The 27,097-nt window shown below is 46.9% G+C and overlaps 3 protein-coding genes across 3 annotated transcripts in view; 2 read left to right on the plus strand and 1 right to left on the minus strand.

Moving 5' to 3' along the window:
* The window catches only part of BRF1 (BRF1 general transcription factor IIIB subunit), a 184,475-nt gene extending 173,348 nt beyond the window's left edge, over positions 1 to 11,127 (plus strand). The window contains exons 16-18 of the mRNA XM_075426926.1: positions 5,380 to 5,431; positions 8,448 to 8,616; positions 10,819 to 11,127. Coding sequence (XP_075283041.1) covers positions 5,380 to 5,431; positions 8,448 to 8,616; positions 10,819 to 10,856 — 259 coding nt within the window. The 3' untranslated portion in view covers positions 10,857 to 11,127. The remainder of the gene's footprint in view (positions 1 to 5,379; positions 5,432 to 8,447; positions 8,617 to 10,818) is intronic.
* A 2,479-nt stretch (positions 11,128 to 13,606) lies between these two features.
* On the minus strand, positions 13,607 to 21,242 carry LOC142362050 (uncharacterized). Its single transcript, XM_075427167.1, has 3 exons — positions 21,108 to 21,242; positions 14,671 to 14,761; positions 13,607 to 14,514 (listed from the first exon to the last, which is right to left on the minus strand). Exons 1-3 carry the CDS (start codon positions 21,240 to 21,242, stop codon positions 13,607 to 13,609), a joined length of 1,134 nt encoding a protein of 377 aa, XP_075283282.1.
* Positions 21,243 to 21,904: 662 nt separating this feature from the next.
* Positions 21,905 to 25,647, plus strand: LOC104332194 (uncharacterized). The gene is given in 3 exon segments (XM_075427168.1): positions 21,905 to 21,989; positions 24,442 to 24,512; positions 24,514 to 25,647. Coding segments are annotated over 3 exon segments (1,290 nt in total).
* Positions 25,648 to 27,097: the final 1,450 nt, after the last annotated feature.

Genomic DNA, 27,097 nt, shown 5'->3' on the forward strand with positions numbered 1-27,097 from the left:
CCTCACTGTGCGTGAGCTGAGCTCATTGCAATGTCAATGTGCCCTTCAGCTGGTGTCTTTTGGCCGTTGTTTGGGGTGTCTGCAGCTCTGTCACTGGGGAAAGTGATTTAGGGAGTCTCCTTCATACTGATAGTAAGCTGGGCTGGGCAGAGGGCTGGGCAGCCTGGCCTTCATAAAGCCAGAAATACCTGCTTGCCTCACATTCAGGCACACGTGGTTTCAAGGTGTGAGCATCAGAGACTCTTTGTCTTTCTGCAGAGCACGATGTTGTCTGTGGTTGTATCTGGACTTCTTTTGGTGTGCCACAGTGCACCCTTACACCGCAGCCCCTGTCCTCAAGGCATCATGCCGTCATTCATTGCTGTCACAACCAGTCATGGCCTTGGACACACGCCTTGGTTTCCTCTGCAGGAAGGGAACAGCTCTTAAAATCATAGAATAATAGAATGCTTTGGGTTGGAAGGGACCTTTAGAGGTCATCTAACCCAGCCCCCCTGCAGTGAGCAGGGACATCTTCAACTAGACCAGTTTGCTCAGAGTGCTGTCCAACCTGGCCTTGAATGTTTCCAGGGATGGGGCCTCCACTACCTCTCTGGCAACCTGTGCCAGTGTTTCACCACCCTTACCGTAGAAAATTTCTTCCTTATATCTAGTCTAAACTCTTCCTTTTTCCTTATATCTAATCTAAACTCTAGTCTCACTCTTGCGAGCACCCAGCTCTCGGCCAGAAGCAGTTGTAGGAGACGGTGGGATCCACAGCTGGATGAGCAAACCCCGAAGTGCTCCGGGGTCACGGCTGGAATTGCAGTCTGTGTTTTGCCCTCTGCATAAGAGCAGTGGTCTGAGTCCGGGAGGGTCACCCCTTCTACTGACCGAATGGCAGAATGGTGGGTCGGTATTTTCTGATGCGGCTGTGTTTCCAACAAGAGCATTAAATCCTTGCAGAGAGGTAAATCCCAGCTTTCCGGTAAGGATAACATTGACAGGACCTAATTAAAGGACACGCTTAGCTAGGGTAAACATTTATATTAATTTCCTTCGCACGCAGATGTCTGGTAAACTGACCTCCTGAGGCACAAGCATCTGGCCTCAGGTGGGAGGAGGATCTCAACCAGCGTCGAGAACCTGACCGGTCGCTCCCCAAATTGTTGCTCAACAGCTTTTTCTGTCACTGAAGTGGCACACGTAGGAAAGGCCTGTGGTGTGGATATGTAGGTTTATGGGCGTTTGTCTTAGATGACCTGCATAATTATACTGCAGGCTTGTGGCTGTGGGCTCTGTTGTGTCTCTGCTTTCCATCGCATATTCTGGGATCATCCGCGTATAAAATTAGTATGGGCAGTAAGCAGCAATGAGATGTTCCCTACTTGGATGGATTGAATTAAAATTCAGTAAGAAACAGAGGTTTGGATGAGTTTCCAAATTACTTGCGGGATTGCACTGAGGAGATTGTTATGGTATCGTAAACCTTTTCGGTGGGCAAACAGCCTGATGCGAGCGAGGTGGTTTTATTGCCTCGCAGTGCTTTTTCTGTTTTATGTGCTGCGCTGTGTAATCTTTTGTTATTAAATAATAAGCAAAATAAAAACAGTTGTTTGTCACAGCCAGCTTGTTTTTCAGAGAATTTGCTCACTTTGAAAGTTGAGTCTGTGTGATCTCAGTCCTGTCAAGAGCTATTATATTGAGTCTTCTTTTAAATTGTTAAGCTGGAGGACAAACCTAGACGTTATTGTGCACATCTCAGCTGAGAGCGGTGCAGATTCGGCAGGGAGCAGCCCTGATGCCGTGTACCGTGCCATTAGTTTTTGTCACGAACATGTCAAGATTATCTGCTTCCAGTGCTATGTGTGTTGGCTGACATGAGCACTTGTAGATCTGCGTAATTTTTGAAGTAGTTTGAAATGTGAATATAACACTTGGGGCTGTGTGAAATCTTGTTTTTTTTTCTCCCCTTTTACGGATCCCATTGATGTTCAGAAAGTTGCTTGTTTCGTTACTCTCTCCCACAAGGTACTGTGTGAATTTGCAAAGTTCATAACGAAAGTCACCCAAACTAGAAATCGTCATAAATAATGAACAGCTACTGAAATGCTTGGGAAAACCAGGTGCAACATTACATTTTCAACAGAGGCTGTTGGTGCTTTGGCAGGTGTGTGACAGGATCTTAATGCAGGGTGTTATTGTTGTTTGTGGAACTTGGCAACCCTGAATTCAAACTGGACTTTGATGGACAGTATTTTTCACATATGGTGTGTATGTGCACGTGTGCTTCTTGATAACATTTTACAGATGAGGTTGATTAATGCACGTTAAAAATTGGGTAAGATACTTCAGTTACTTGTTTTTTCAAGCTGCTTTTTTGATCGATAATACTCAGACCTATCCCAGCCTCGAAAGCAGTCATGCTCTTCCATGAAGACACTTTTTTCCACCCTCTGTGGCGCAGCCAGACAGCAGAAGGAGCCCATATCTGTAGCCATGGCAGCCAGTGATTTATTGCTCCATATGGCTGGTGTGGCAGCAGCTGCTCTGGTTTAAGGAGGTCAGGGCATTGGGGCATTTAAGAAACAAAACAAAACCCCACTATAAAACCTTCCTAAATGGTTTTGTACAGTAATAGTAGGGTTCTCCATGGGCAGAAGGAGAGCTAAGGGAGAGAAATGAAATGCTGTTTTTATACATTTATAACTTTTATATATTTTTAGTCAAAGACATTATTTCATAGGGGAAATTAGTTTTGATCTCTCTTTGCAATGGTTTTGCCTTTTTCCTTGTTCGTGGCTAATGTCTGTAGGTAGCACGTAGTACCAAGACGCAGTGAGCTGGGCTGCTCAGCCCACGCTTCCGACCCGCACTGCAGCAGGTGCCCAACAGCCAGAGCAAGAGCGGAATCCCCCCTGCTGCTTTTGGATGCATTCGATCTTATGATCTTATGATTAGATCTGTGAATCTATGATTCTGTGATTCTATGATTCTATGATTATGCTGAGAGAGAAACTGTGTTGCCCAAATGGGATGGCAGCATTGTATTTCTGGTAATGAAGATGTATGCTTTGCGAGCGATTATCATGGAACAGAAATACAGCTTTAATTTCAGTTTGGATGAGACAATCACTCGCTGCTGAAAAATGATATAGAAGGGCTCTCGGATTTAGCATGAAAATTTGCAAATAGGCTTTTCATAGACGTGAATCTTTTTATTTTCATTATGGAACCATTTTAATTAAAATGAAACTGGAATGTTTACTCTTTGCTTCCTATAGCTGTGATTGTTTTCTTCACTGTGTGAGCACATGTATAATTTGCTCTAGAAGACATGTCAGCAGTTTCTGATTGCCTTGTGAGTCTTACTCAACAGCTTGATTTTAACTGGGGGGAGGAAAGATTTCAGGGTGCTCCAGGGAGGTCTGATGTCTTGTGGTAGCAGGAGGAAATAGGTGCTATCTTTGGTACAATGTTAATTGCAATAATCACTACTACTGGTTTAAAATAAAGGTCCTTCATTTCTTGCCCGTGTTGTTTTTTTCCAGTCACGTCAATGAAATACAACCTGTTTCGTAATTAGCATCCCACAGCTACGTAACCTTTTGACTTTGCTGCATCTGTATGTTTGTAAGCATCTGAACGGGGTGACTTTTGGAAAGCAGTGATTGACAGTAGATAGGTAGTCTCAAATTTTAGGAAAGAAGGAAGAAATTGTTTATGATGAGGGTGGTGACACACTGGCACAGGTTGCCCAGAGAGGTGGTTGATGCCCCATGCCTGGAAAAAGGTCTAAGGTCTGGTTGGACGGGGCTCTGAGCAACGTGATCTGGTTGAAGATGACCCTGCTCACTGCAGGGGGGTTGGGCTAGATGGCCTTTAAAGGTCCCCTCCAACCCAAACCATTCTATGATTCTGTGAAAACTCTACAATTTAGCTTAGATAAAGGAAAGAGAAGGCCAGGTACACAGAGAGGAGTGTGTCCATGCCTTCAGACACATTCTCTCTAAGCCCAGAAGTCCAACGGGATTTGTAAGGCATAGATAGTTTACGTAGGTCAAGAGTACCTCTTTCTTGAATTTTTTTATAATTATGAAATATGACAAGTGTCTGTAGCAGAATAATGTATTCTCGATCATTCAGTGGTTCAGCTCCTGAAGCATTCCCATGGCTTCTTTTTGTTTCGATCTACTGTAAGGAGGCACCTTGGACTACTTTGGTTGCTGAAATGCCATTTGGGTCTTCCAAAGCATTTCAGAGATGACCAGTTTCTGAACTTTTTTGGAGCTTAGCCAATATCTTGTATTTTAATATTGTCTTCTCCATCCGAGATAATAATCTGAGTCTCCCCTGCTCATTCTCTGGGGTTTTGTTTTCTCCTGCTGATTATTTAAAATAAATAAGTAGGGAAACAACCAGTATATGTGTGTTAACTGAGAGGAATGACTAATAGAAAAATGAGAAGAAAGATACTGCTTATCATAAAAGACTGTATCTCTGGAGACATAATTTGGTATTCATTAAGTTGTTTGCCTAGACTTAGTTAAAAGACGTGCTTGAGGAGCTGTCTGAGCAGTGTTTCAGTAGCAAGCCAGTCATCTTCTTTGTGACTAGATACATCTAGATAAGGAGGAGAGACCAGAAAGCAGCACTAAATGATGGATTGAGAACAGCCTTCATGGCAGTAAGGAGACAACAGGCTATGAAATGCTTTTCAGAAAGAACAATATTTAACACTTAGCTGTAGAGTAATACTGATCCATCGTTCCTCCCCAAATATGCAGGTCTTCTTCGTATCTGATGCAGAATTTTTACAAATGTTTATGTTCAATTTCTGTCATTTTTCATTCAAGGTATGCAGGGTCCCCTGGTTTTTGATGATGGTTTCTGTAGCTGGAGGTTAGAATTTTGCCTGGGATGATTATGATATCTTACATGTATAGTCTTACTGGTGTCCGCAGTATTTCATCAGATACAGGGAATTAGTTGCAGAGCGGTGCTGGGTATTTCCCAGTGTGGCTCATTTTTGCCATGTCTGCATTCTTCCAAAAAATCAGTGGAGTCTTTTGACTTTTGTAATATGTGACAAAACCACCTATTTCAAACACCTTTGGGCTGAGCTGGGGCTGCAGATTGAGATGAGGTTTTGTTGATCTGCTTGTTGACAGGCATCTTATTGTCCTGAGCTGGGGCAGACGCTTGCAAGGGAACGTGTGTCTTAATTATTGTGGAGTCTGTGGCTCTCCGCTCTTTATCTTATATCTTTAAAAAAGTAATTGCACAACATAACACAAGCAAAGTGCTTTCACAGTTTGGAGAGTGAATACTCTGTGTCAGAACTCTTGTGTGTGGTGTAACTTTTCTCATGTTCACCGTTTCTTCTTTCCTTCTTTGCAGATTAAGACCCTTGATTTCAACACAGCTCGCTAAAAAGGCTGCCACTGAAGAGGTATGTAAAGCCCAGCACTTCTCCTAGCGCAACAGCTCGAGTTTGGGAATTCCCACAAACGTTTCTCAGCCCGGCTCTGGTTATGTGGTAGATACAGGCAAAAGAAATGAGAGTCTTGTCTCTCTGATCCGCCCAGGAGCTGGTTACTGCAAACTCTGCAAAGCTGGGGTCGCCTGTTTTCTAACCAAGGTTTGCCCTTACTTATCCATGAGTAACGTTAGCACAGCCTCATAATACAGCAAAAAGGAGAGAACTCCCTGCATGCAGCTAAAAATGTACATATTGAACAAGTGGGTAGGAGGAGTGGGAGAGGGCAGAGCTCGTGCCTGTTTCTCAGCACGGGGACCGTGCCCGTGGAGGAGGACGATGCCAAGCGCCGCTTCTGTGCATCGAGTGCTGACCCAAGGGGAGGGCTGGGCTTCTGCAGGAGACCGGTGAGGAAACACAGAGTGACAGCTTACCCTATACAGCATGGCTTACTCTGGGGCTTGCTTTTAGTTTGAAAATATTATAGTGCCATAGAAAAATTAGTGCTAGTAACTGGCCATCGCCAGAAACCCTCCTTGGGTGGCTTTGTGCACCTGCGTTTTCTGCCGAAGGGATCGTGATTATTATCAGAGTCATGGTGATAACTGCTTTCTTTCACTAGTATTTTCACACCGTACAGACTAGGCGTATGCGTCTTGCATATAATAACTGTCTACTGCGCATCTAAAAATTCTGTTGCTAATATGCCACAGGTATTTCTCCTTCTTGTTTTTCCCACAAATGAGTGACACTGACACCCTTGTGAAAGTGAACCCGTTAGCTTGGGTAGTTTGACATGCTTTGATGAGCGCGTTAAACATCCGTACATAAGGATACATGCCAAACTCCAGTCCAGGATGTCTGGAAGTGAATTCAGGAAGTTCTATTTAAAGGCTCTGTTTAAGTGCCTTAGTTTTAAAATGACTAAAACCCATTGATTTTCAGAAACAGTTTGATATCCTGCCTGGGGAAATACATTTTCACTTCTTATGCTATGCTCATTAGAAAACTCTGCACATTTTTAGAAGTATAGCAGTCTGGAAGTGGACATGATAATTAGAAGAAGGTCACATTTTAATTAGCATGGTGCAATTTTTAAAAATAATGACTCAATTGTAGCTCCTTTATATTCACCCACTTTTTCAGAGCAGATGGATAATTTTAAACATATAAACTGATATGTATTATGATGCTGATTCAACTCAAACTGTTCTGTCTATTTCTGCTTATATTGAAAACCTAGATGGACTCAATTTGATCACTCTAGAGGCAAAAGCAGTGGTAGGAAATATAAAATAAACTGGAATTCCTCTAAATAATATGATTAATTTGAGCATTAAAAAATCATGAAAACCTGTCTTTGAGTGATCTGAATATCTAAATATTTGATTTTCTATTAAAATTAATGGATTTCTTTTGCCCTATTAATGAGCTATTGGAGCAAACCCTTAGGTGACTTTGAAAAACTTAGGCAAATTCTTCAGGCTGGCTGGCATGGTATGTGACAAGTTCAGGAACAGCTTTGATGTTTGAATAATTAGACTATCAACTTTCTGGTACAGGGATTTTCTCTTATGGTGTATCTCTAAAGTGCCTGGAGTTACAGGGATTCTGGGAGTTACTGCATCCCAAGTAAAAGCATTTATAAATAAATAAATAAAAATAAATTACAATGCCCAATCAGAACTTACTGCAGACGGAATTGGAGAAGATGCAGCAGTACGTAGTTGTGTACTGTAATTTAAAACCTAAAGCTCTGTAGGACTTTTCTTGTGGTAGGGACCAGAGGAGTGTCCTTGCCAAGGAAGTGGTCCCAGTGTTTTCCATCTTTCCTAGTAGGGGAGATGACTCTCAGTGCTGATAACTGCTGACTGGTAACAGGTACTGTAAAGTGTTCCCTTCCCAAAATTGCTACATGACAAAGTAGCGTTAATCTTTGATGTTCTCAACTTGCCACTGATGGGATGTCCCTTTTGGGCCACAGACTCTTAGTCTACAAACCCCAAATATTCCAAGTACAGAACGGAGATGAAAAGTGCCCTGTTACAAAGCTGGTGGAGATGAAGCTCCTGTGATGTTTCTTCTCTGGATGAGAGGGGGAGGTGGAGTCCTAGGCTGAGCACACCATGAAAGTGAGAGCTCCAGAGAGACCAGAGCCTGGGCTGTGCTGGGGCAGACCACATTGCTGGTTCCTGCCCCATTCCCAGATCTGTTGTTAGTGAACCGGAGGCAGTATTACCTTCTCCAAAGTCACCTCTCTCTGCTTGTGGTATTGCCCTTTCTCTCCCTCCCTGCTGTGTCCTGCCTAACCTTCGAGCAGCTGGGAAGGGGCACGTATGGAATGGGTTCTGTCAGTCATCTATTCCCAAGTTAGTGTTTGGGGATCATTATTCTGATGAATTCCGCAGGTAATGTTGCAGGTGCTGGGGTGAATTATCAACCTAGTGCTCTGCCATCACATCGAGTGCTGTCTAAAAGAGTGCTGTTTGTTCCACAGCTCATTGTGCCTCCAAATAAATCCAGCCACAGCTGTCAAAACTAATACATGTTGGGTTTTTCCTGATTTGAAGGGTACGTTTTTGCTATCATTAAAGTGTCAATAACATTGTTGCTGTGTAACAGGCCTGATGTGAGTGGAGCACAATGAGGAAAAGGTGGTAAGTTTTCCCGCAGAGCTCTACTGAGGAGCCTTCACTCCCAAATTTCTCCTTACCTTGTGCTTCCAAGAGGATCTTTGTTCTGATGTTACCACCTCTGGACATTTCAGCTACCTGGCTATGAATTATGTGAAACCTGGATGTCTGTGCCTGACTTTCATTCGGGCAACATTTCTTCGAGCAACTTGCGTGTCCCCTAGAACAGCTAAGGCTCTAGCTCTGGACAGGGGCTTGCAGCTATCCTGTCTCTATCGTTTGGAAGCTGCTAAAGTTTTGTACAAATATTGAACAAAAGGAGGGGCTGCTTTATTGTCCCCTCTTCTTTTTTGCAGATGGTGTTTCCAAACGCACAGGCAGAAGCCCCCGACTCAGCAAAACCAGCAGCTGTGCTAGTGGAGAGTGGCCCGGTAGCTTACAACCCTGACGAAGAGGTGGAAGAGGAAGAAATGGAAGAAGATGATGATCACTGCATGAGCGCCTTGCAGTTAATGGGAGGAAACGGTAAGCTGGGCTGCTGTCTAAATTAGCGTCCACTGGTGCTGTGGGGCTCGTTGTTGCAGGGCTGAGGAGAGACAGGATTCGCCTGCTTGTCCCTGTCCTCCAGCAGCTCGTCCCATGCAGAGTTCCTGCTGCCATTCTGGTGTTGTCCATTCCTGTGGGAAAGCCTGGAGTCATGCTTGTCCAAAAGCTGACCTTCTTAGAGAGTCCTCCTGAGAAAACTTTGCATCTCAAGCTTTAGGCTAAGAGGGCTCCTCAACAACAAACTGATGTTACGCCTTTTCCAGAATTAGCTTTATTAATGTGGATCTGAGGAATTAGGGGGTCAGTGACCCCTCCATCAGCAGTGCTCAGGGCTCGTTGCCTCCCGAGCCAAGCCACCCTGCTCCTGCCTGCCTCCTCAGCTGGGGCTGCTGCCACGTCCAGATTGTCCGTGAGCCCTGGGGACATGGCTGTCCAGCTCAAAACACAACAAATCATCGCACTCTATTTCTGGGGAAAGCGTTAGGAGGAAAGAGTTCTTCACCAAGTACAGAAATTGCCTTGGTAGCGTACGGTGTGCTGTATGGTACCCAGATGTGTGCTAATTTTTGGGGGTTACCCAACAAAGCTGCTCATTTAATTAGGTTTCTTTGCTGGCAGGAAAAGGCAGTATCCTCTCCACTGTGGTTTTTCCTAGCTGGACACATCTACATTTATCTGTTATTAAAAACTTCCCCTTAGAAGTTAAGCTTTGAAAATATACAAAAGTATTTTTAAAATGAGAGCTGCTAATTATGGCTTGTGAAAAACCAAGATGGGAATAAGTTTCCTACTGAAATGTTATTTACTGCAAAAATCTTTCCAGTGCTATTAATTTAGCTTTCGTGGACAATATGTATACATTTCACAAAAGTGTATGTTGCTTTTAAATTGATTTCTCCACTGGAAAATAATTGCTGAACCGTAGCAAAAACAGTTTGTTGGCTGCATTTATTATTAGAATAATGTTCCCAAGAAAAGGCACCCGTGTCAGGGAGGGGCGGGTCTATGTTTATTAATAACACCCCCTCAAAAATAGAATAAAGGTCACTGAGCTTTTTTTCTTTGTAAATGTTACTATTTTTAAACCATTCTGAGAACATTCTGCTACTCCCTGTCTGCTCTGGACAACAGCTGAAGAATCAGAGTTTAAAAAAAAAGAAGAAAAAGGAAAAGAGTATTCCCAGAATTCAAACGCAGGTGTGCAGGGCTGCTCAGCAGAACAAATAACTCCTTTCTAACCGCTTTCTTCGTGGGTTTTAGACCCATCTGCCTGGAATCACTGCAGGAACTGCAGATGATGAACTTCACCCATTCTACACAAATTGTTATAGATTACACTTAATTCTGCTTCCAAGCATTTGCTTGACTCTTTGGACGAAACCTTGCACTGTATTGAATTTGGAATATAAAGGTTAACTTTACTGAATGCTCATATGGAATAGTTCGACTTCACAGCAGAAAATATCTGTTTCACTGTGGTCAGAAGCATACAGAGGAGAAATTGGTGCATTAGAAACACACAGACGTGCCTTCTGACACACACATTGCACAGTCTTTGCGCTCAGCATTGTTTAAGAAAACAACACCGGGTAGAAAAATCTGGGCAAAATTTGAAGTCGTTCCTCTAGGAGTAAGTAGATACGGGAGATCTGAGTCAGATGCGTTGGTCAGGACTCCTTTGATGTTGATGGGAACTCTGAGCTACCTCTGAACCCTTGCAGTTTCAGCTTATAAATCCATGAATAATATAAACAAGCCAGCTTTCTTCTTGGTGGCTATGTCTAGTGAGAACCGTGCCTACTTGTAAATGTGTGCTGCTGCTTATCAGCCACCGTGTTCCAAATTGCTTGTGACAATCAGGATTGATCACCTTAACCTCTAAATTAAACCAAGTATTTCACATATCTGTGTGCCAGGTATTCCTAAATGAGGGTCCAGTGACAAGTGAGAAGAGATATTTACACATAGATACTTGCAAATAATTTTATTTCATGGAGGAAAGTATATGCAAGAACTTTTTATTTAGCCCTGAGAAAATATATGATTTTTTTTAAATGCTTGCTTAAGGCAAAATTTACCATCATTACACGGCAGGAAAACAACCTGAAAGTAGCAATACTTTTGTTGTATCTTCCATCTAGCTGGAATATTTGCATTTTTATATGACTTTGTGTGTTTCAGATTATGGCTGTGATATGGACGATGATGATGGCTATTAGTTCCGTTTACTTCCGAAGGACATGGACTGCGTCTTATTTTCAGCAAATCTTCAGTCTTCAAACTGTGTGAATAGTGAAAGAAGCTGTCTATGGTCAGCAAATATAATTGAACAATCCTTACTTTTGTAAAGCTAACTTTAGGTTGGCATTGGCTCTGGTCAGTTTACATGGACCCATCACCCAGCAATGAAGTTTGGGTTTGTACCTGAATTTTTTTTATTTTGGTGGGTCATGGCTTGAAGATGAAATCAGTGGGAGCAATGTTTCCAGAGAACAAAAGAAAAAAGACAAAATAGACTGTGTATGTGTGGCTGAAAGCGACACATCTCTTATTCGTGTGACACTGCTTTTAGGCATGCTGTTGAAAGGGAGCGGATAGAAGGACAGGTAGAAGGACAGGTAAAAATGATAAATGTGCCTGGTGATTATATGAGTACAGTAGCATTACTTGTCTCAATGCTACAACCAAAAGAGAGAAAAAATTTCCAACCCGTGTTGTCAACATGACCCTGTTATTGTATGCAAGCTTCCTTACCCAAGCCTATCAAAAATTAATGACAAGTTACACGTTTGCAGGGCAGTATCTGTTTCTCTGAAGTGAAAACTTCTATGTATGAATCGATTCATAGATTTCTTAAAAGATGTGATGATAGAAGGCAATGTTGACAGCAACAAATCGTCTTCCACTGCAAGTCCAATGCGGTTTGTGTGGAACGAGGGAGAGACCCTGGGTGAGGCAAGAAGTGTGGAGAGCAAGTGGGTGACGATGCTGTGCTCACATGCCTTTGCTGGGCGTCCCTAGGGAGAGCCAGGTCTTGGTGCAGCTGGTGGTGCTGCACGAGAGTCACTCTGCCTGTCTCTACGGCACTGCTCTTGTCTGACTGAGTTGGAGTGAAGGTCTGCTCCTGAGAGCTGCCTGTCTCTAGAACTAGTTGAAAGAAAAAGCTAAGCTTTTTAATAAATAAGCTAGCATCTGCTTTGGCTGAATTTAATGTAATTTAACTTTCTGTGGGCAAATTAGAGGTCACTATGCAGCAGTCTGACTTTCATGGCTCAAATCCCACCCTTGAACAGTCGCTGCTACGTGAATAATGGTGGAGCTCCAGCCCTCTGCGCGCCAAAATGTCAACAGACGGGTCCTTCTCATCCAGATACATCAGCTCTCACCGTGCCATGAGCATAGGGGCTCCTATTACCAGGTCCCACCCTCTTGCCTCTGAGATGCCTTTCCTCGGCACTGCGGGCTCCGAGGCTCTCGGCTCCGTGGGAGTTGCACTGCGCTCTGGGTCATGGTCTTGATGACTGCAGCTGCGGGAGCCAAGATGTTTTCATCCTTCTGTGTCTGGTGACAATCAGGAAAGCTGTAGTGCTGCGGGCTTCTCTTATGCCAGGGAAAGATGGTTATTTTATCTTGCCGACGTGGTTTCTGTTAAGCTGTGTCTCCTGGTCAGCTCGTCCTTCCTAACCTTTCTGAGGAGCGCTCATCCCTAAAGCACCATCAATCCTCCCACTGGGGAGGGTGAATCGTGGCAGGAAAAGAAGCTGCCTTGGGAAGCTCTCTAGCTACTGCCAGCCAGAGTGACGCTGATGCTCATACCTGTGGTCATCACCAAAGAGGAGAAGGGCCATGTGGCCCTCTATACCTCTTCAGTCCCTCCCAGCAGCATGCAGAAGACATATTATGTAAGTAGAGCAAGAGCGAGTGCTTTTTTAGGAGCAGACTTGATATTATTTGGCTGATAAATGTATTTTGTTGGGTAGATTGTATCTGCTAGATGTTTGTGCTCCATCAATGAAATCTGAAGTTCATGTGAGCCGAGTTAAGCCACATCCTGAATGTGATGGATCTCTCTTGTCCTTGGCCCACCAGTGTGGTGCCTGTGTCTGTATGCTGCGGTTTGGACTCATCAGAAACTCTCCAGGAACAATCCCAGGGTACTCTGATCCCTCCAGAAGCGGCTGCTCTAAGTGCCTCTGGAGTTCTTTTGACCCAGAGTCACGGTGACTGTGAACTTTCTCCACCCTCTAAAACTAAAGTACATTTTAGAAAGAGTCTCTTCCAAAGAGAGCACGTGGGTTACAGTGTCACATGGAGCTGGAGATGAAACTCCTGCCTGCTGCTCTCCCTGAAAGCTGCTTGTGCTCTGCAGTGCTTACATCCATAATGGGGCATCCCCAGCAGTGGAGGTGTTCCACCAAGGAGGAGGACTTGACGGGAGGAGATGGGAAGGCAGGAGCTCGTTAGAGCCCAGCGCTGGCTGCTCGCACACCTGGACTCAGTAGCTACATACCTGCATCCATGTAGAAGATTCTGCTAACCACATGTGATGGAGAAATGCTGCATAAAGAACGTCACGCGCGTAAATGAAGTTTCAGCTAATGGATCTTACTATTTTCAGACACACCAGTGAGATGGGGAAGCAAAAGGGGAATTTGTGCCCTTCGCTGGGGCAGGGAGTTATTCCCGGACAGTGAATGGCCGGCGCATCCAGCCCCCGTTCTGTCTTGGCTCAGCGTATTTAGAGGCAGCTTTCAAACAAAGAAACATGTGTTGGCATCTTTGCCCAGGGTAAAGGTCCCACAGGGAATGGAGCCTCTTGAGGAAGGAGGGAGGTTGCTGCCTGGGTGCTAACGCAGTCTCTGTCGCAAACCTCCTTGCAGCGAGCAGACTCTTCGGCCACCTCGCGCTCTCTCGTTGGCTCGCTCTCTGCCTTCGGCCACCTCGTGCTGCTGGTAAGACCGCCCTCCGCCTACTTCAAGCACACAAATGTGTCCGAGTCACCGTGCTGCATCCCCAAGACCAGCTCAATGGAGCGGGAGTTCTTGAAGATGCTGGTCATCTTGATCCTGCAGTAGCGTCTGGAGGCCAGCACCGTTAGCTTGTAAGTGTCCGTGTGAGGCACAAGGGTGCAGGCTGCTTTCATCAGCTCCTGGAGCCACAAGGTGGTTTTCTGCACGTCGAGGTACGGGCCGGTGCAGAGGGTTTGTAGGAGGCTGGCTTCCTGCATGCTCGTCGGCTGGTCCTCAGAGTGGTGGAGGAAGCAGAGCATGTCCCCCGGCTGCCGATCCTCTCTGCACGTGCACTCCAGCTGCACACGCAGGCGGGAGTTCCTCACCGGCATCTCGCCTTCGGTGCTCAGCTCCAGGTGGAAGGAGTGCCCGGGTGGTGGCTCCAGGGGCACAAGCAGGCGATAGACATAATGCTTGTCTCCTTGGGGATCCATGACTTGGAAGCTGCCCAACCCGACAGGTGCCTGCAGCCGCGGCATGAAGTCGTTGTTGGAGAGCTTTTGGCAGACACGGAGAAGCTCTTTTGCCAGGTTTTCCACCACCCTGCATGCTACTTTCCTCTTCGGCACCGGCCACGACGTGTACTCATCCAGAAAGCTGTCCATATGTAATGAGCCTTCCTCCTTTTCCTCCGGAGAGCTTTTGCAGACACAGGGAAGCTCTTTCGCTGGGTTTTCCATCACCCTGCATGCTACTTTCCCGTTCGGCAGCGGCCACGACGTGCACTCATCCAGAAAGCTGTCCATATGTAATGAGCCTTCCTCCTCCTCCTTCTCAAGGCGTCTGGACCCACTGTGCTTGCTGCTGCTGGCTGGCTGATGGCTCCTTCTGCTGAACCACCAGCAGAGCTCGCAGAGGAGGACCAGGACTGCAGCAGTGACCCAGAACTGCCATTGCTGCAAGGCAGTGCAGAGCAGGGCTCCCCAGGCAAAGGCGCTCTGCTCCTGGATCGTCTGCAGCTGGATCCTCTGCCCCTGCAGGTCCTGCAGCATCTGAATCATTTTCCAGCTCAGATAGTACTCACGCTGCTGCATGCGCATGCGCGTAGCCTCGTCCAGCTCCGCACCAACGAAGTGTGCCTGATAGACAAGCCCAGCAAAGAACTTTGCCATGGTCTGCGGGAGGAGGGAGAGAAGGAGTTCAGTATATCTGGGAGGGAGGAGCGGGGACAGGAGACACAGGGAGCTGGGGACAGGTAGGAGAGGGGCTGATGCAGCTGAGAGGCAGCAAGGCCGGCACCCAGCCCCGCTGCTGCCAGCGCTGTGCCCTGCCCAAGGCGCTCCCGCCAGCGCCTGGGCCCTCAACGCAGGCTGAGAACCCAGCCGCGGAGCCCCGCGTTCCTGCCCCGGCCCTCACCCAGCCCAGCCTCCCCTGGAAAGCGTACTCACTGCTGGCCAAGGCTGGACTGGGGCCGTGCTGCTGGCTGGTACCCTTCGATATCCACCCCACTGTGACGCGTCCCCTGTGACATCACGGGCGTCTTAGCGAATCACAGGCTCCCCTGCCGGCCATAGAATCACAGAATGTTCGGGGTTGGAAGGGACCTCTGTGAGTCATCTGGTCCAACCCCCCTGCCGAAGCAGGGTCACCTACAGCAGGCTGCACAGGACCTTGTCCAGGCGGGCCCCACCCCGGCTCAGCGACCCACAGCTGCCCTGGTGTACTGCTTGAGGCTGGCCTGGAGATCATGTTCTTCACAGGAGCTTGCACGATGCGTCATTCTGGAGATGTTATCACCTGCCTGCCACTCAGAATCTCCTAATCATAGAATATCCTGAGTTGGAAGGGACCCATGAGGGTGGCTGAGTCCAGCCCCTGACTCCACACTGGGCAACCTTAAGTTTGGTCATCGAATTGTAGAACCATAGAATTATTTAGGTTGGAAAAGATCCTTAATATCATGGATTCCAGCTGCAAACCCAACACTGCCAACTCCACCACAATCCCGTGTCCCAAAACGCCACGTCCACACAGCTTTTCAGTACCTGCAGGCATGCTGCCTCAAGCACTTCCCTGGGCAGCCTGTTCCAATGATTTAACTAAGCTCAGGAAATGTAAAGAGATTCAAACATGCTAGTTTCTGTTTTTATAGCTAGTCATTAAAATGTAAAAAGATGAACGCTGCATTAACTCTGTTTACTACTGTTGATGTTTCTGGACAATTTTGTATGTAAGTGAGCCTAAATTCACTTGCAGTAATTTAGACGCTGCTTTTCTCAGGATTCTGATTATAATGAAGAGAGCTCATAAGGCTTCAACATTTGTTGTTCTGAGATCTTCTTATCTGAACCCAGACAAGCTGTGTACCATTGGTTTTGCTGCACAAAGCATGTCTCTGGCTGCAAGCCACTTAGCTTGACAGGCAAAACCCTCCAGCTGTTGCATCCAGCTTGTCTGCCATGCAGCTTTTTCACACTTCTGTATTGTGGGAGTGAAAAATGAAAGAAATAAGGAAAATAACGGGATTCTTCACTATGGTGAGTGCATTTTCATGACATTTCTTTAAAATCACTGTGTTCAGTACAGCAACTTTTAAATGATGCCAGACAGCCTTGTCTTGAGGGTTAAATGTGTCCGTCGAAAGAGTTCTTGCCATCCTGATGGCTTGTTTGTATTCTTTGGATTGCATTAAAACTCCAGTAACAGATGTGTACAGTTAATGTAGGGTTTGCCTAATAAATGTTCTGTTTCGTATTTTTGTGTTGAATCCTTGCATTTGGTTCAGTTAGTGCCAAGGAAATTAAACCTGTTTCATGTAAGCATATGTATCATCCTTACACAACAACAATATGAGCCATGTTAAGCTTTTTTACTGTAATATATTTGTTGTAAATAAAAAGTAAAACCCTTACATAACCCATCTTTTATGATGCTGTCCTGCTAATTTCTGATTCTTCTGTCTTCATTCTTGTGAATGTTCATTTTTGGTTGCTGTATGATTGGTTGAGAACGGCCAAAATTTGTAATTCAGAGCTTGCTTTCGTCTCTAAAAGGGAAGAGACTTCTAATCAGGCAAGTGTTTTTTACAAAATGTTGTTTCACTGCTAAGTGTGGATACTTTCTATAAACTAGATAACATTAATAAGGTTTTTCCACTAAGCTGTATAATTAACTGGACTGTGGGAACATTATAGAGAGTGTGTGTGTGTAGTGGCACTGTTCCAGTGCTTGTTTCTGAAAGTTTTATCTTGATAAATAAGGTGTGTGCTGAGTTAAAGATCATGTTATTTTATCAACATCTGGTTGCCACAGTTTGGAAGCCAAAATCCACATCTCCCCTTTGTGCACATGGGTGCTTGCTCCTTTTACAGTTTTCTGGAAGGGGAGCTGCTACTGGATCCTCAGGAGCGTCTACTGCAAAGTTTTAGCATAGGGTAGGACAATTAACAGCAATTTTGGTAAGGCAGCAAGTATGTGTCATTCCAGCATTTCACTGGGTTCTCATACTCTCATGTAGGTGCACTTCTGCTTGCATTGACGTTGGGTGGTTTTATCTTAATTTCTGTTAGTAGCTTAGTAGCTGTTCCGACCCTTTCCACTGGCAGTTGGGAATTTCTCCAGTGATATCCGTTGGTGATGCTCTCCAGCTCAAAACATCTAAGCTGTTAAAAAGTACTGGCCACCTTGGCCTCGTATTTTCTGCTCTTCCCAAGCTGTACAGTTACTGGCTTTCTCCTGTAATTGTTCTCTTCCCTACCACACCAGGGTTTCATAACCAAAACCATTCTGTCCCCCCAGCTGTGTTCATCACATACGCCTCCTTTAAGGGTCTGAGAAGTTAAATGATGTTAATAAAGCTGAGATCTTGCAAAGCTTTATATTAACTTCATTTGTCACCAGTAGATCATAGCACACTCGTTCTATAATGAGTTCACGTTTTGTAATGCAGAAGAGGCTGTTGCAATTTTCTGCTCCCGTCACGTGTGTAAGAAGAGCTACAGCATAGAATTTGGTATTTCTTATGCCTGCCCCAATAGCTGGCAGTGGTCTTGGTGAGAGGTGGTTGTTTAATGAAAGGGGTTAAGCACACGAGAAGTGGGGCTGGGTGAAAATTGATGACTCACGGTGTAACAAATTTACTTGGTGAGCTCCTTCATCATAATTGTTTTTTTCTTACGGGACTGTTGTACATTTTCATGGATATGAGCAAGGTGCGTGCATTTCATAAAAATGCAAAATGAAATTCCCATCTTGCCATGTGACTCTAGGAGCGCAGGATTTTATGACTTTTAGTGTGAGTCTTACATTTGTTATTGTATGGGTTGGCAGTAAGTGGCATTGTACTGGACACCGGGATGGCAGTCATTACCCGTTTCTATTGCAAAATTGCAACAAAATTGCTTTCTTACTGCTCTTAGCACTCTAAGTAAAGTTTCTCAGTTCTTCAAAACCAGAAAAATACAGCAAATTAAAGGAATTTGAACAAACCAATGAAAAGAAACAGCAGCAACGCACTGTTGACCAGGTCGTTTTTCTTCAGTGCTCTTCTGTGGGGAACATAAAAGGTATTTGTATGTGGAGACTGAAGAGGGACAGAAGTTGCATCTTGGCAGCAGTGGAGGTGAGGCAGCATTGTCCGTGTCCCACACAAGAATTCCAGACTTCTCCTCTGTCAGGGTATATCCTGCACCGTCTTCCTACCCTGCTTCGGCACGGGGGTTGGACTAGATGACCCACAGAGGTCCCTTCCAACCCCTGCCATTCTTTAATTCTGTGATTCATCATCTGTAGGCTGGGCAGTCCACTGGAGGGTATTGGAAGAGGTGGGGCACCTAGCCAGGTAAGGAAGAGGAGAACGCGAGGTGCCTTTGTTTCACTTGAGTGAAAACAAAGGAGATGATGAATTATTTAGAGTGGTTCTAAGGGCTGTAGTTTGATGTTAAGGTGAAAAACAATCTGCGTTAAGAAAACCAGAAAGATTAGGGAATATTTCTTTGCAGTGATGTGCATTGGACTGTGCAACAGGCAGTGAGTGTAGGAATGGGCCAAGGATAATATTCACATCTCTGGATCGACGCTGGTCTCACAGCTGCATTAGAAATTGAAGCCTTTGGCCATGCCACTGTTTCTGACATGCCTCTGCTTTGATCAGGTTGAGGTGTGATCTCTGCCCTGAGATGTCAGCTGCCGCTGTGCTGCTTACTGGACGGCAGCGTTCCCCACCCACGGGCTGGTGAACGTGTGTCTGGCTTGGTGCAGATGTTTCCTGCCCCCTGCCTGCAGCTGCTCATTCCCAAAGAAGAATCTGCAAGGTTTGGGGGGGAAAAAAGCACCACAGACTCATTTTTTCAACTCTGTCTTTTTATAACCATGACAAAATATAGGCCAAACCGCTGACTACGCAGCCCAAGCTGGCCTTGCATGCTACCACAGTAACGTGTGTTGGAGGACAGCACTCGTGGCTGGTGCAGCCATCCAGCCTCGAGCAGCTCGGCGGGTTGTGTACCTGGCAAGTGTTCTCTGACTCCTGTCCTCCATTTGGATGATGGTCTCCTGAGTCTACAAGTCTTGCCAGTCTTCATTAAATACCCTTGGGCACATACAGATTCTGGAACAAACATTTCTAACAGTGCCATGTGGAGAGTGTGGTCTGTGCCCTAAGCAGGTGTCTGTTGGCAGTCAGAGATCTCAAAGTCCTAAAGATGCAGACGACTAATAGGAAGGTGACATGAAAATATCTATGATAGATATTCACGGCTGCTGTAAATTGGTGCAGTCCTGGTGACTTTGCGTCAGGCAGTCGGAGCTTTGCTCTTTTACATCAGGTGAGGATCTGTGCCGTTAGCAATGGTCTCTAGTGGTGGTCGGAGAAGTGAAGGAAGGGAGGAAAGTGCTCTGGAGTGAAAACAGTTTGTCATATTGTGAGGTGTCGCCCAAAGCCACTTCTTACTCCATTTGTCAAGCATAACTTACTGCCTTGCCTAATTAACCAGCAAAACAGAGTTAGCTATTCTGCTGGGTTTAAAAGAAAGGAGAAAAGGGAACTTCAGCGGTGATACAGCTCTAGTGCGCAGCACGCAGTGCATTCCTCTTCAGCTCTGCAGCGGGATGGCTGCGGCTGTCAAATCTTCCTCTCTCTAGGTGGTCGTAGACTACTCTGATGTGGATCTGTTGTAATTGAATAATGGTTATTCAGAGCAGCATCGTGTCTGAGAAACAGCCTAAATCCTTGTATCTGCGTTGATTCCTGCCCATACTCTGAGAGTTCACTGAAGGAGAGTCTACACATACATACCGGCACAATTCAAGTAAGATTCATGGCTTGACACAGGCTGAAATATAGCTAAGGCAAGTGGTTTCAAAACTCTAGTCACTGTTCTCAAGCAAACTCTTACACAAGGCCACTGGGAAATGGTTTGATAGTGCTGCACACTGCATTAAATCAGTAGGACCTACCGTAAGCTCTGAGGTCTCCCAACAGCAAATCGGTGTGATGTGAATCATCATGTTTGCTTTCTGGACCACCAGGCACCACGAGGAAGAGTCTGAGTGGATTTTTCTGCCTGCAGTAAGATGAAGGATCTGTCATCTTGTTGATCTGGCTTGTATATTTTATACTGGTTCAGAGGAGCTGGCTGCACTGCATTAATAGAATGCAATTTAAAGCACTTTTGGCCGGTGTTCTTGGCACACATGCAAGTCATCTCCCCCTGATCTCCCCTGGCCACTTGGTAAGTGAAAGGTCTCTATCACCAGGGGTAGTGCCAACCCTCAGAAAGATGCCTCCGCGTATTGTCACTGCTTGTGGGTAGAATACCAGTGTGAGAGGGGCTACGTTTCAAATGAGAGATGGTGGTACACCAGTTAGGAGATTATATCTGTCCCAGCCTGCTGCACGTGTGAGTGGGGAGAAGCAGGTGTACTAGTACCGTTGTGCTGAGAGGTAGGTTGGGGGTCCCAAGGGCTGTGTTCAGCCCATGGATCAGTCCCATCCGTTAATCTACCTCGACTACGACAGCACATGTGATGCTCAGAGATAAGTAACCAAGGCTGTCCGTGACACCTCAGCTGAAGATCAGAAGTAGGCAGGAAGAAGACACAGCTATTACAGGACTTCGCTGAGGATTGGAAGGAAGGCTGTGGCTCTTCCAGTGTCATTTCAAGCCTGCTTTCCCAGTCAAGCTTAGCTAACGTTAATTTCTTGGGTAGATCTCAGTTTGATTGGGGCACAGGGTGGCTTGCCATCCAAGAAAGTGCTTTCAGGGGGTTGGGGGGAGGGACTGTGTATGCTTTTAAGTTACTCCCTCTGTTGCCATACGTTGCAAGGACCTTGCTGGAGATTGCAGCTTTCCTTCTAAGCAGAGCCCTCAGCGCTCAGCAGGAGTAAGCAAGCACTATTAAAGAGCAGGGATTTTAAATGATACAGTAAGGAGGAAACAGCAGCATAGATGGGGAACTGTGATGAAACTTGGAGCGTGAAAACATCAGTTGCTCCAGGTGTTGGAGCCAGAGATGTCCCACATCGGAGGTAGAGGAGCAACCTGGAGTCACAGTGGAGGAGACCCGGTCTGGTAAGCTGTGACCTGAAATTCCTCCTCGTTTCATCTCCAACGCAGGCTCCGTGTTTCCTAATTCTGCAAAGGGGGGTGAAACCATCTCGGATGGCTTCCTATGACAGCCCTTGTTCTTCACCATTAACTGCACACATGGGTGTGAAGCCCAGCTTGCTCTCCTCTGGTTAGTGGTTATAGCTTGCTCACTGCCAGATCCTGCCCAGCTCTGTGGCTCAGCAGGCGAAGGGACTGAGGCATCACAGCTGCAGCTCCTTTTCCTGGAAATAGAGCAGTGCTGTTATTCGGGGTTTCCACCCATTCCCTTGCTGCGAGTCCGGCTGCTTTGCTGTCTCTGATGATCTTACCTAGATAATTTCTTGTTTCTTGTATAATTGCTTCTTCGTAGCTTAAGGAAATGAACGTGGGAGCTGAGGGAATGTAGAACCACCAAGGGCTTTTAGCAAATTGCCGTGAGGCTGCTAAGTCCTCTTTACACGTAGACCCTTAGCACCTATGTTGTCTACCCTTGTCTGTAATGTACCAATCGCTGGTATTTTTGGAAGGAGGGTGCTGTGAAAGTTGCTGAAAATGCTGCTCTCAGTTGCTGTGTGTTAGGCAATGTAGCAGATACTGGGAGATCAGTGCAGAAAGCAGCAAAGTCTGAGCAACAGCAGCATCCAGGACTGCCAAAAAAAGAAGACATAAAGAAGAAAACAGTCCTTGTGTCTGAGGGTGCAAGATGGGAGAAAGGACTAAGCTGGGAGCATGTTACAGACAGTCCAGTTTAACTGGAAAGCAAGAGTGACAGCTGCTTCCCACCCAGCGCTGGAGGAGAGCTTTAGTGGCAGAGGTGGGTTTTGCTTCCGGATGGCAGCTCGTCAAAACCTTGGGCTGCATCCTCAGCCGGCGCAGCCTTTGGTGCACGGCAAGACTCGGTCCAGTGCCGGAGAGGCACCCTTCTGGGTGGGTGGAAGTCCTACCTCGTGGTCACCCCGTCTACCAGCAAGAAGGGAAAAATGTCTCTAGAGGAAGCAAAATTACCCACTGGAATCCCTGCAATCTGTGATAAATATTTGAGGTGTAAATAGCTAACAAAATGGAATGGAGTCAGACATGAGACTGAAATCTGCCTTTTTTTAACTTGAAAACATTGTGATATCAGCAATGCTGCAGTGTCTGGGAGCAGTCTGAATAAAAATATGGGTGCATTTAGGAATTACGGTATTTGTACAAGAAACGTTCGAAGGGCTGGAGTCTTCAGTCTCTTTAATTAGTCATGGGGCCCAACATCATTGGCTTTCTGTGAAAGAACAGCATATTGTTGCTGTTCTCTTTCTAAATACATGTCCTGTTTTCCACTTAGTATATTTCATTATAAAATACAATATTAAAGCTTTAAAAAGTCTTTATTAGCTAGCAGATGGTTTTGCAAGTCATTTTAATGAGATGAAGAAAACTTTAATGGCAGACATTTAAAGTTGTGCTTAGACAGACTATTGCCTTCAGAAAAATCTTGGGAATGTTTTCTCCTTGTTTTTGGCGGAGCTTGGCACCAGGTTATGTACAAGGAAATAGAAGGGGATGATTTACGCTGACTGGTTCCCTCCTGAGAGTGGTTTTACATCAGTGTAACATTGTTGAGTTCCACAGTCACGCCGTGATTTACAGAGGTGCAAAGGGAGACGGAAATGTCATTAACTTGATGCAATTCAGGAGAAATATTACATTTCTCGTATACTTACCTCATTCCATTGCCACACTCAAGAGATTTTTTGGGAAGTTTATAGGCAGCCCCCTTGCAGGCAGGGCAGCAGTGTGCCAAGTCCTTCTGGAGATCTCTTTCTGGATATCAGCATCAGCAGCATGTGGGGAAAAGAAAAAGGAGTTGGCAGAGCCCTGAGACCCTGCCCATGTGGGACAGCCTTGCAAGTCCTGGCTATCTTCTCCCACCCTTGCTGAATTTCCTGGGGTGTAAGATGTTTGTGCTGAAAGCAGGTAGAAAGGTGGTTGTTCTCGAAAAACCCTTTCAAGGCCTCGGTCGTTCTTACGGGCTTGTATTTCTCTCTTGAGCAACCAATGCCACGTTCTTCAGAGGTGCGAGCTGTCTCATAATGAACATACTCAATCCGAAACATGCAGTCCAAGGCAAGAAGAGTTTATATCCTTTTAAATATGCAAGTTATTGTTTGTGGTTTTTTTATGCAAGCAGTTGCTGACTTTCAGACCTGCTTCCTCCAAGGATTTGTTTTGTCAGTGCAAGGTCTTCGCCTCACGGGAGCAGGGAGTGGGGAAGAGTGTGGTGACTCATTTGCACAGCCAGAGGATTGACTGTCCCTGCACATATTAAGGGATGAATCATGCTCCACAAAAGCAATAAAAAATGCCTATTAAATGCCTGGCTAGCTTCTTAGTCTATCCAACCCTTTGTTCCTCCCCTGGACTGCTGACCCTGTTACACCTGGCCAAGCTTCAGCATCAGCTTTTTTGCACTGTTGGAGACCTTTGTCCTTCTAGTTTTTCTGGATCTAGCTGATCTAATCTCAAAAGCCATTTTTCAGATTTAGAAAAGCCCTGCAGCTATATGCACTACACAGATCATTAAGGAAAGCCTTCCCCTTTCTCTATAGACAGAGTGTGCTGGATCACCTACACACCAGCAACAAATAACATGCTGTAATCTGTCTAGGAGCTGTAGTGATGGACTTGTTAGAAATGCCCTCGCTAATGTATGGAAGGGAAAAAAAGAAAGTTTTCTGGGATATTAACACTCAGCAGAGGAGAATTTCTCTACTTGTTAGCCCTGAGGGCCCTAATAGTTGCTCTGAAAAGCCCTGTGAGCTCCAAACACTTGACACGAAGAAGGTTCCTTCTTCTATTGGGAGATTCTCCAGAATGACGCATCGTGCAAGCTCCTGTGAAGAACATGATCTCCAGGCCAGCCTCAAGCAGTACACCAGGGCAGCTGTGGGTCGCTGAGCCGGGGTGGGGCCCGCCTGGACAAGGTCCTGTGCAGCCTGCTGTAGGTGACCCTGCTTCGGCAGGGGGGTTGGACCAGATGACTCACAGAGGTCCCTTCCAACCCCGAACATTCTGTGATTCTATGGCCGGCAGGGGAGCCTGTGATTCGCTAAGACGCCCGTGATGTCACAGGGGACGCGTCACAGTGGGGTGGATATCGAAGGGTACCAGCCAGCAGCACGGCCCCAGTCCAGCCTTGGCCAGCAGTGAGTACGCTTTGCAGGGGAGGCTGGGCTGGGTGAGGGCCGGGGCAGGAACGCGGGGCTCCGCGGCTGGGTTCTCAGCCTGCGTTGAGGGCCCAGGCGCTGGCGGGAGCGCCTTGGGCAGGGCACAGCGCTGGCAGCAGCGGGGCTGGGTGCCGGCCTTGCTGCCTCTCAGCTGCATCAGCCCCTCTCCTACCTGTCCCCAGCTCCCTGTGTCTCCTGTCCCCGCTCCTCCCTCCCAGATATACTGAACTCCTTCTCTCCCTCCTCCCGCAGACCATGGCACGGTTCTTTGCTGGGCTTGTCTATCAGGCACACTTCATTGGTGCGGAGCTGGACGAGGCTACGCGCATGCGCATGCAGCAGCGTGAGTACTATCTGAGCTGGAAAATGATTCAGATGCTGCAGGACCTGCAGGGGCAGAGGATCCAGCTGCAGACGATCCAGGAGCAGAGCGCCTTTGCCTGGGGAGCCCTGCTCTGCACTGCCTTGCAGCAATGGCAGTTCTGGGTCATTGCTGCAGTCCTGGTCCTCCTCTGCGAGCTCTGCTGGTGGCTCAGCAGAAGGAGCCATCAGCCAGCCAGCAGCAGCAAGCACAGTGGGTCCAGACGCCTTGAGAAGGAGGAGGAGGAAGGCTCATTACATATGGACAGCTTTCTGGATGAGTACATGTCGTGGCGGGTGCCGAAGAGGAAAGTAGCATGCAGGGTGGTGGAAACCCTGGCAAAAGAGCTTATCCGTGTCTGCCAAAAGCTCTCCAAGAACGACTTCATGCCGCGGCTGCAGGCACCTGTCGGGTTGGGCGGCTTCCAAGAAGACGTGGATCCCCAAGGAGAAGAGCAGTATGTCTATCTTGTGCCCCTGGAGCCACCACCCGGGCACTCCTTCCACCTGGAGCTGAGCACCGAAGGCGAGATGCCGGTGAGGAACTCCCGCCTGCGTGTGCAGCTGGAGTGCACGTGCAGTGAGGATCAGCAGCCGGGGTACATGCTCTGCTTCCTCCACTACTCTGAGGACCAGCCGACGAGCATGCAGGAAGCCAGCCTCCTACAAACCCTCTGCACCGGCCCGTACCTCGACCTGCAGAAAACCACCTTGTGGCTCCAGGAGCTGATGAAAGCAGCCTGCACCCTTGTGCCTTACACGGACACTTACAAGCTAACGGTGCTGGCCTCCAGACGCTACTGCAGGATCAAGGTGACCAGCATCTTCAAGAACTCCCGCTCCATTGAGCTGGTCTTGGGGGTGCAGCACGGTGACTCGGGCACATTTGTATGCTTGGAGTAGGCGGAGGGCGGTCTTACCAGCAGCACGAGGTGGCCGAAGGCAGAGAGCGAGCCAACGAGAGAGCGCGAGGTGGCCGAAGAGTCTGCTCGCTGCAAGGAGGTTTGCGACAGAGACTGCATTAGCACCCAGGCAGCGACCTCCCTCCTTCCTCAAGAGGCTCCATTCCCTGTGGGACCTTTACCCTGAGCAAAGATGCCAACACATGTTTCTTTGTTTGAAAGCTGCCTCTAAATACGCTGAGCCAAGACAGAACGGGGGCTGGATGCGCCGGCCATTCACTGTCTTGGGACATGACCATAGTGGGGTGGGAAGAAGGTGCATAGCTTACACCAGGCTGCAGAGAGGCAGGCGGTAGGTGAGGAACCTCTGCTGCTGTGGTGGGTTAACCTTGGCTGGTTGCACTGGAACAGGCTTCCCAGGGAAGTGATGGAGTCACCATCCCTGCATGTGTTCAAACACTGTGCAGACATGGCACTTCAGGACATGCTTTAGTAGGCATGATGGTGAAGGGTTGATGGTTGGTCTTGATGGTGTTAGAGGTCTTTTCCAACCTTAATGATTCCAGGAGGAAGAGGGGGAAGACCCATTACATATGGACAGGATTCTGGATGAGTAAACATCGTGGTCCCTGCTGAACAAGCTAAGAGTATGCCCGGTGGTGGAAGAGATGGTCAATGACCTTCTCCTTGCCTGCCAAATCTTCTCCAGCAATGACTTCATGCTACAAGCAAGCTAATGGTTCTGCCCTCCACAAGCTTCTGCAAGCCTCCACACGCACTGCAGTGAGAGCAATGCCCCGACCTGCAGGGTCTATCCGTTACCCCTTCCCCCAGCTCATGGCACTGGGAAGGTGTTGCACTGTGCCTTATGCCCTGGTGCCCTGCTCACAGGCCTGCCCAGCTGCTGAGAGAGAACAGCAATAGGGTGACACAGGTGCCTTAATGCACGCTTGGCTCACACAAGCCAGGTGAAGGTAAAGCGTCAGTTGCAGCGCTTCAGACTGTGAAACAAGCACCACATTCACATGTGTTTGTAGAAGCCAGGGTGAAATTTTAGTATTTGATGAGAAACCTTTGTATGTTCATGCTTTAATACAGTCTGGCACATAATTAGAAATGACTCATGGATAATCTTGATCATGGAGCTCTCTGAAATTAGATGATAATTTAGCCTGGAATTCCTGCAGAAAGAACGAAGGAAAAGACAATTATAATTATTCTAATCAAGATATCTTTTTCTTTGCCTGGGGTGTTGCTTTGTGAACTGCCAGAGGCCTGAAATTATTTAGACCATTTCTGCCGCTCACTGTTTCCCAGGCAAACACTACTGATCACTGCGTAGCTTCATCACCGTGAAATTCCTGTAAGTGCTACTGACAGAGAGGAGAAGATGAAAGGCGCGAGGATAGAACTGCAGAGCTGCGTGCTGCTGGGGCGTGAGCAGAGCAGCC

This window comes from Opisthocomus hoazin, chromosome 7 (genome assembly GCF_030867145.1).
Source record: "Opisthocomus hoazin isolate bOpiHoa1 chromosome 7, bOpiHoa1.hap1, whole genome shotgun sequence".
NCBI lineage: Eukaryota > Metazoa > Chordata > Aves > Opisthocomiformes > Opisthocomidae > Opisthocomus > Opisthocomus hoazin.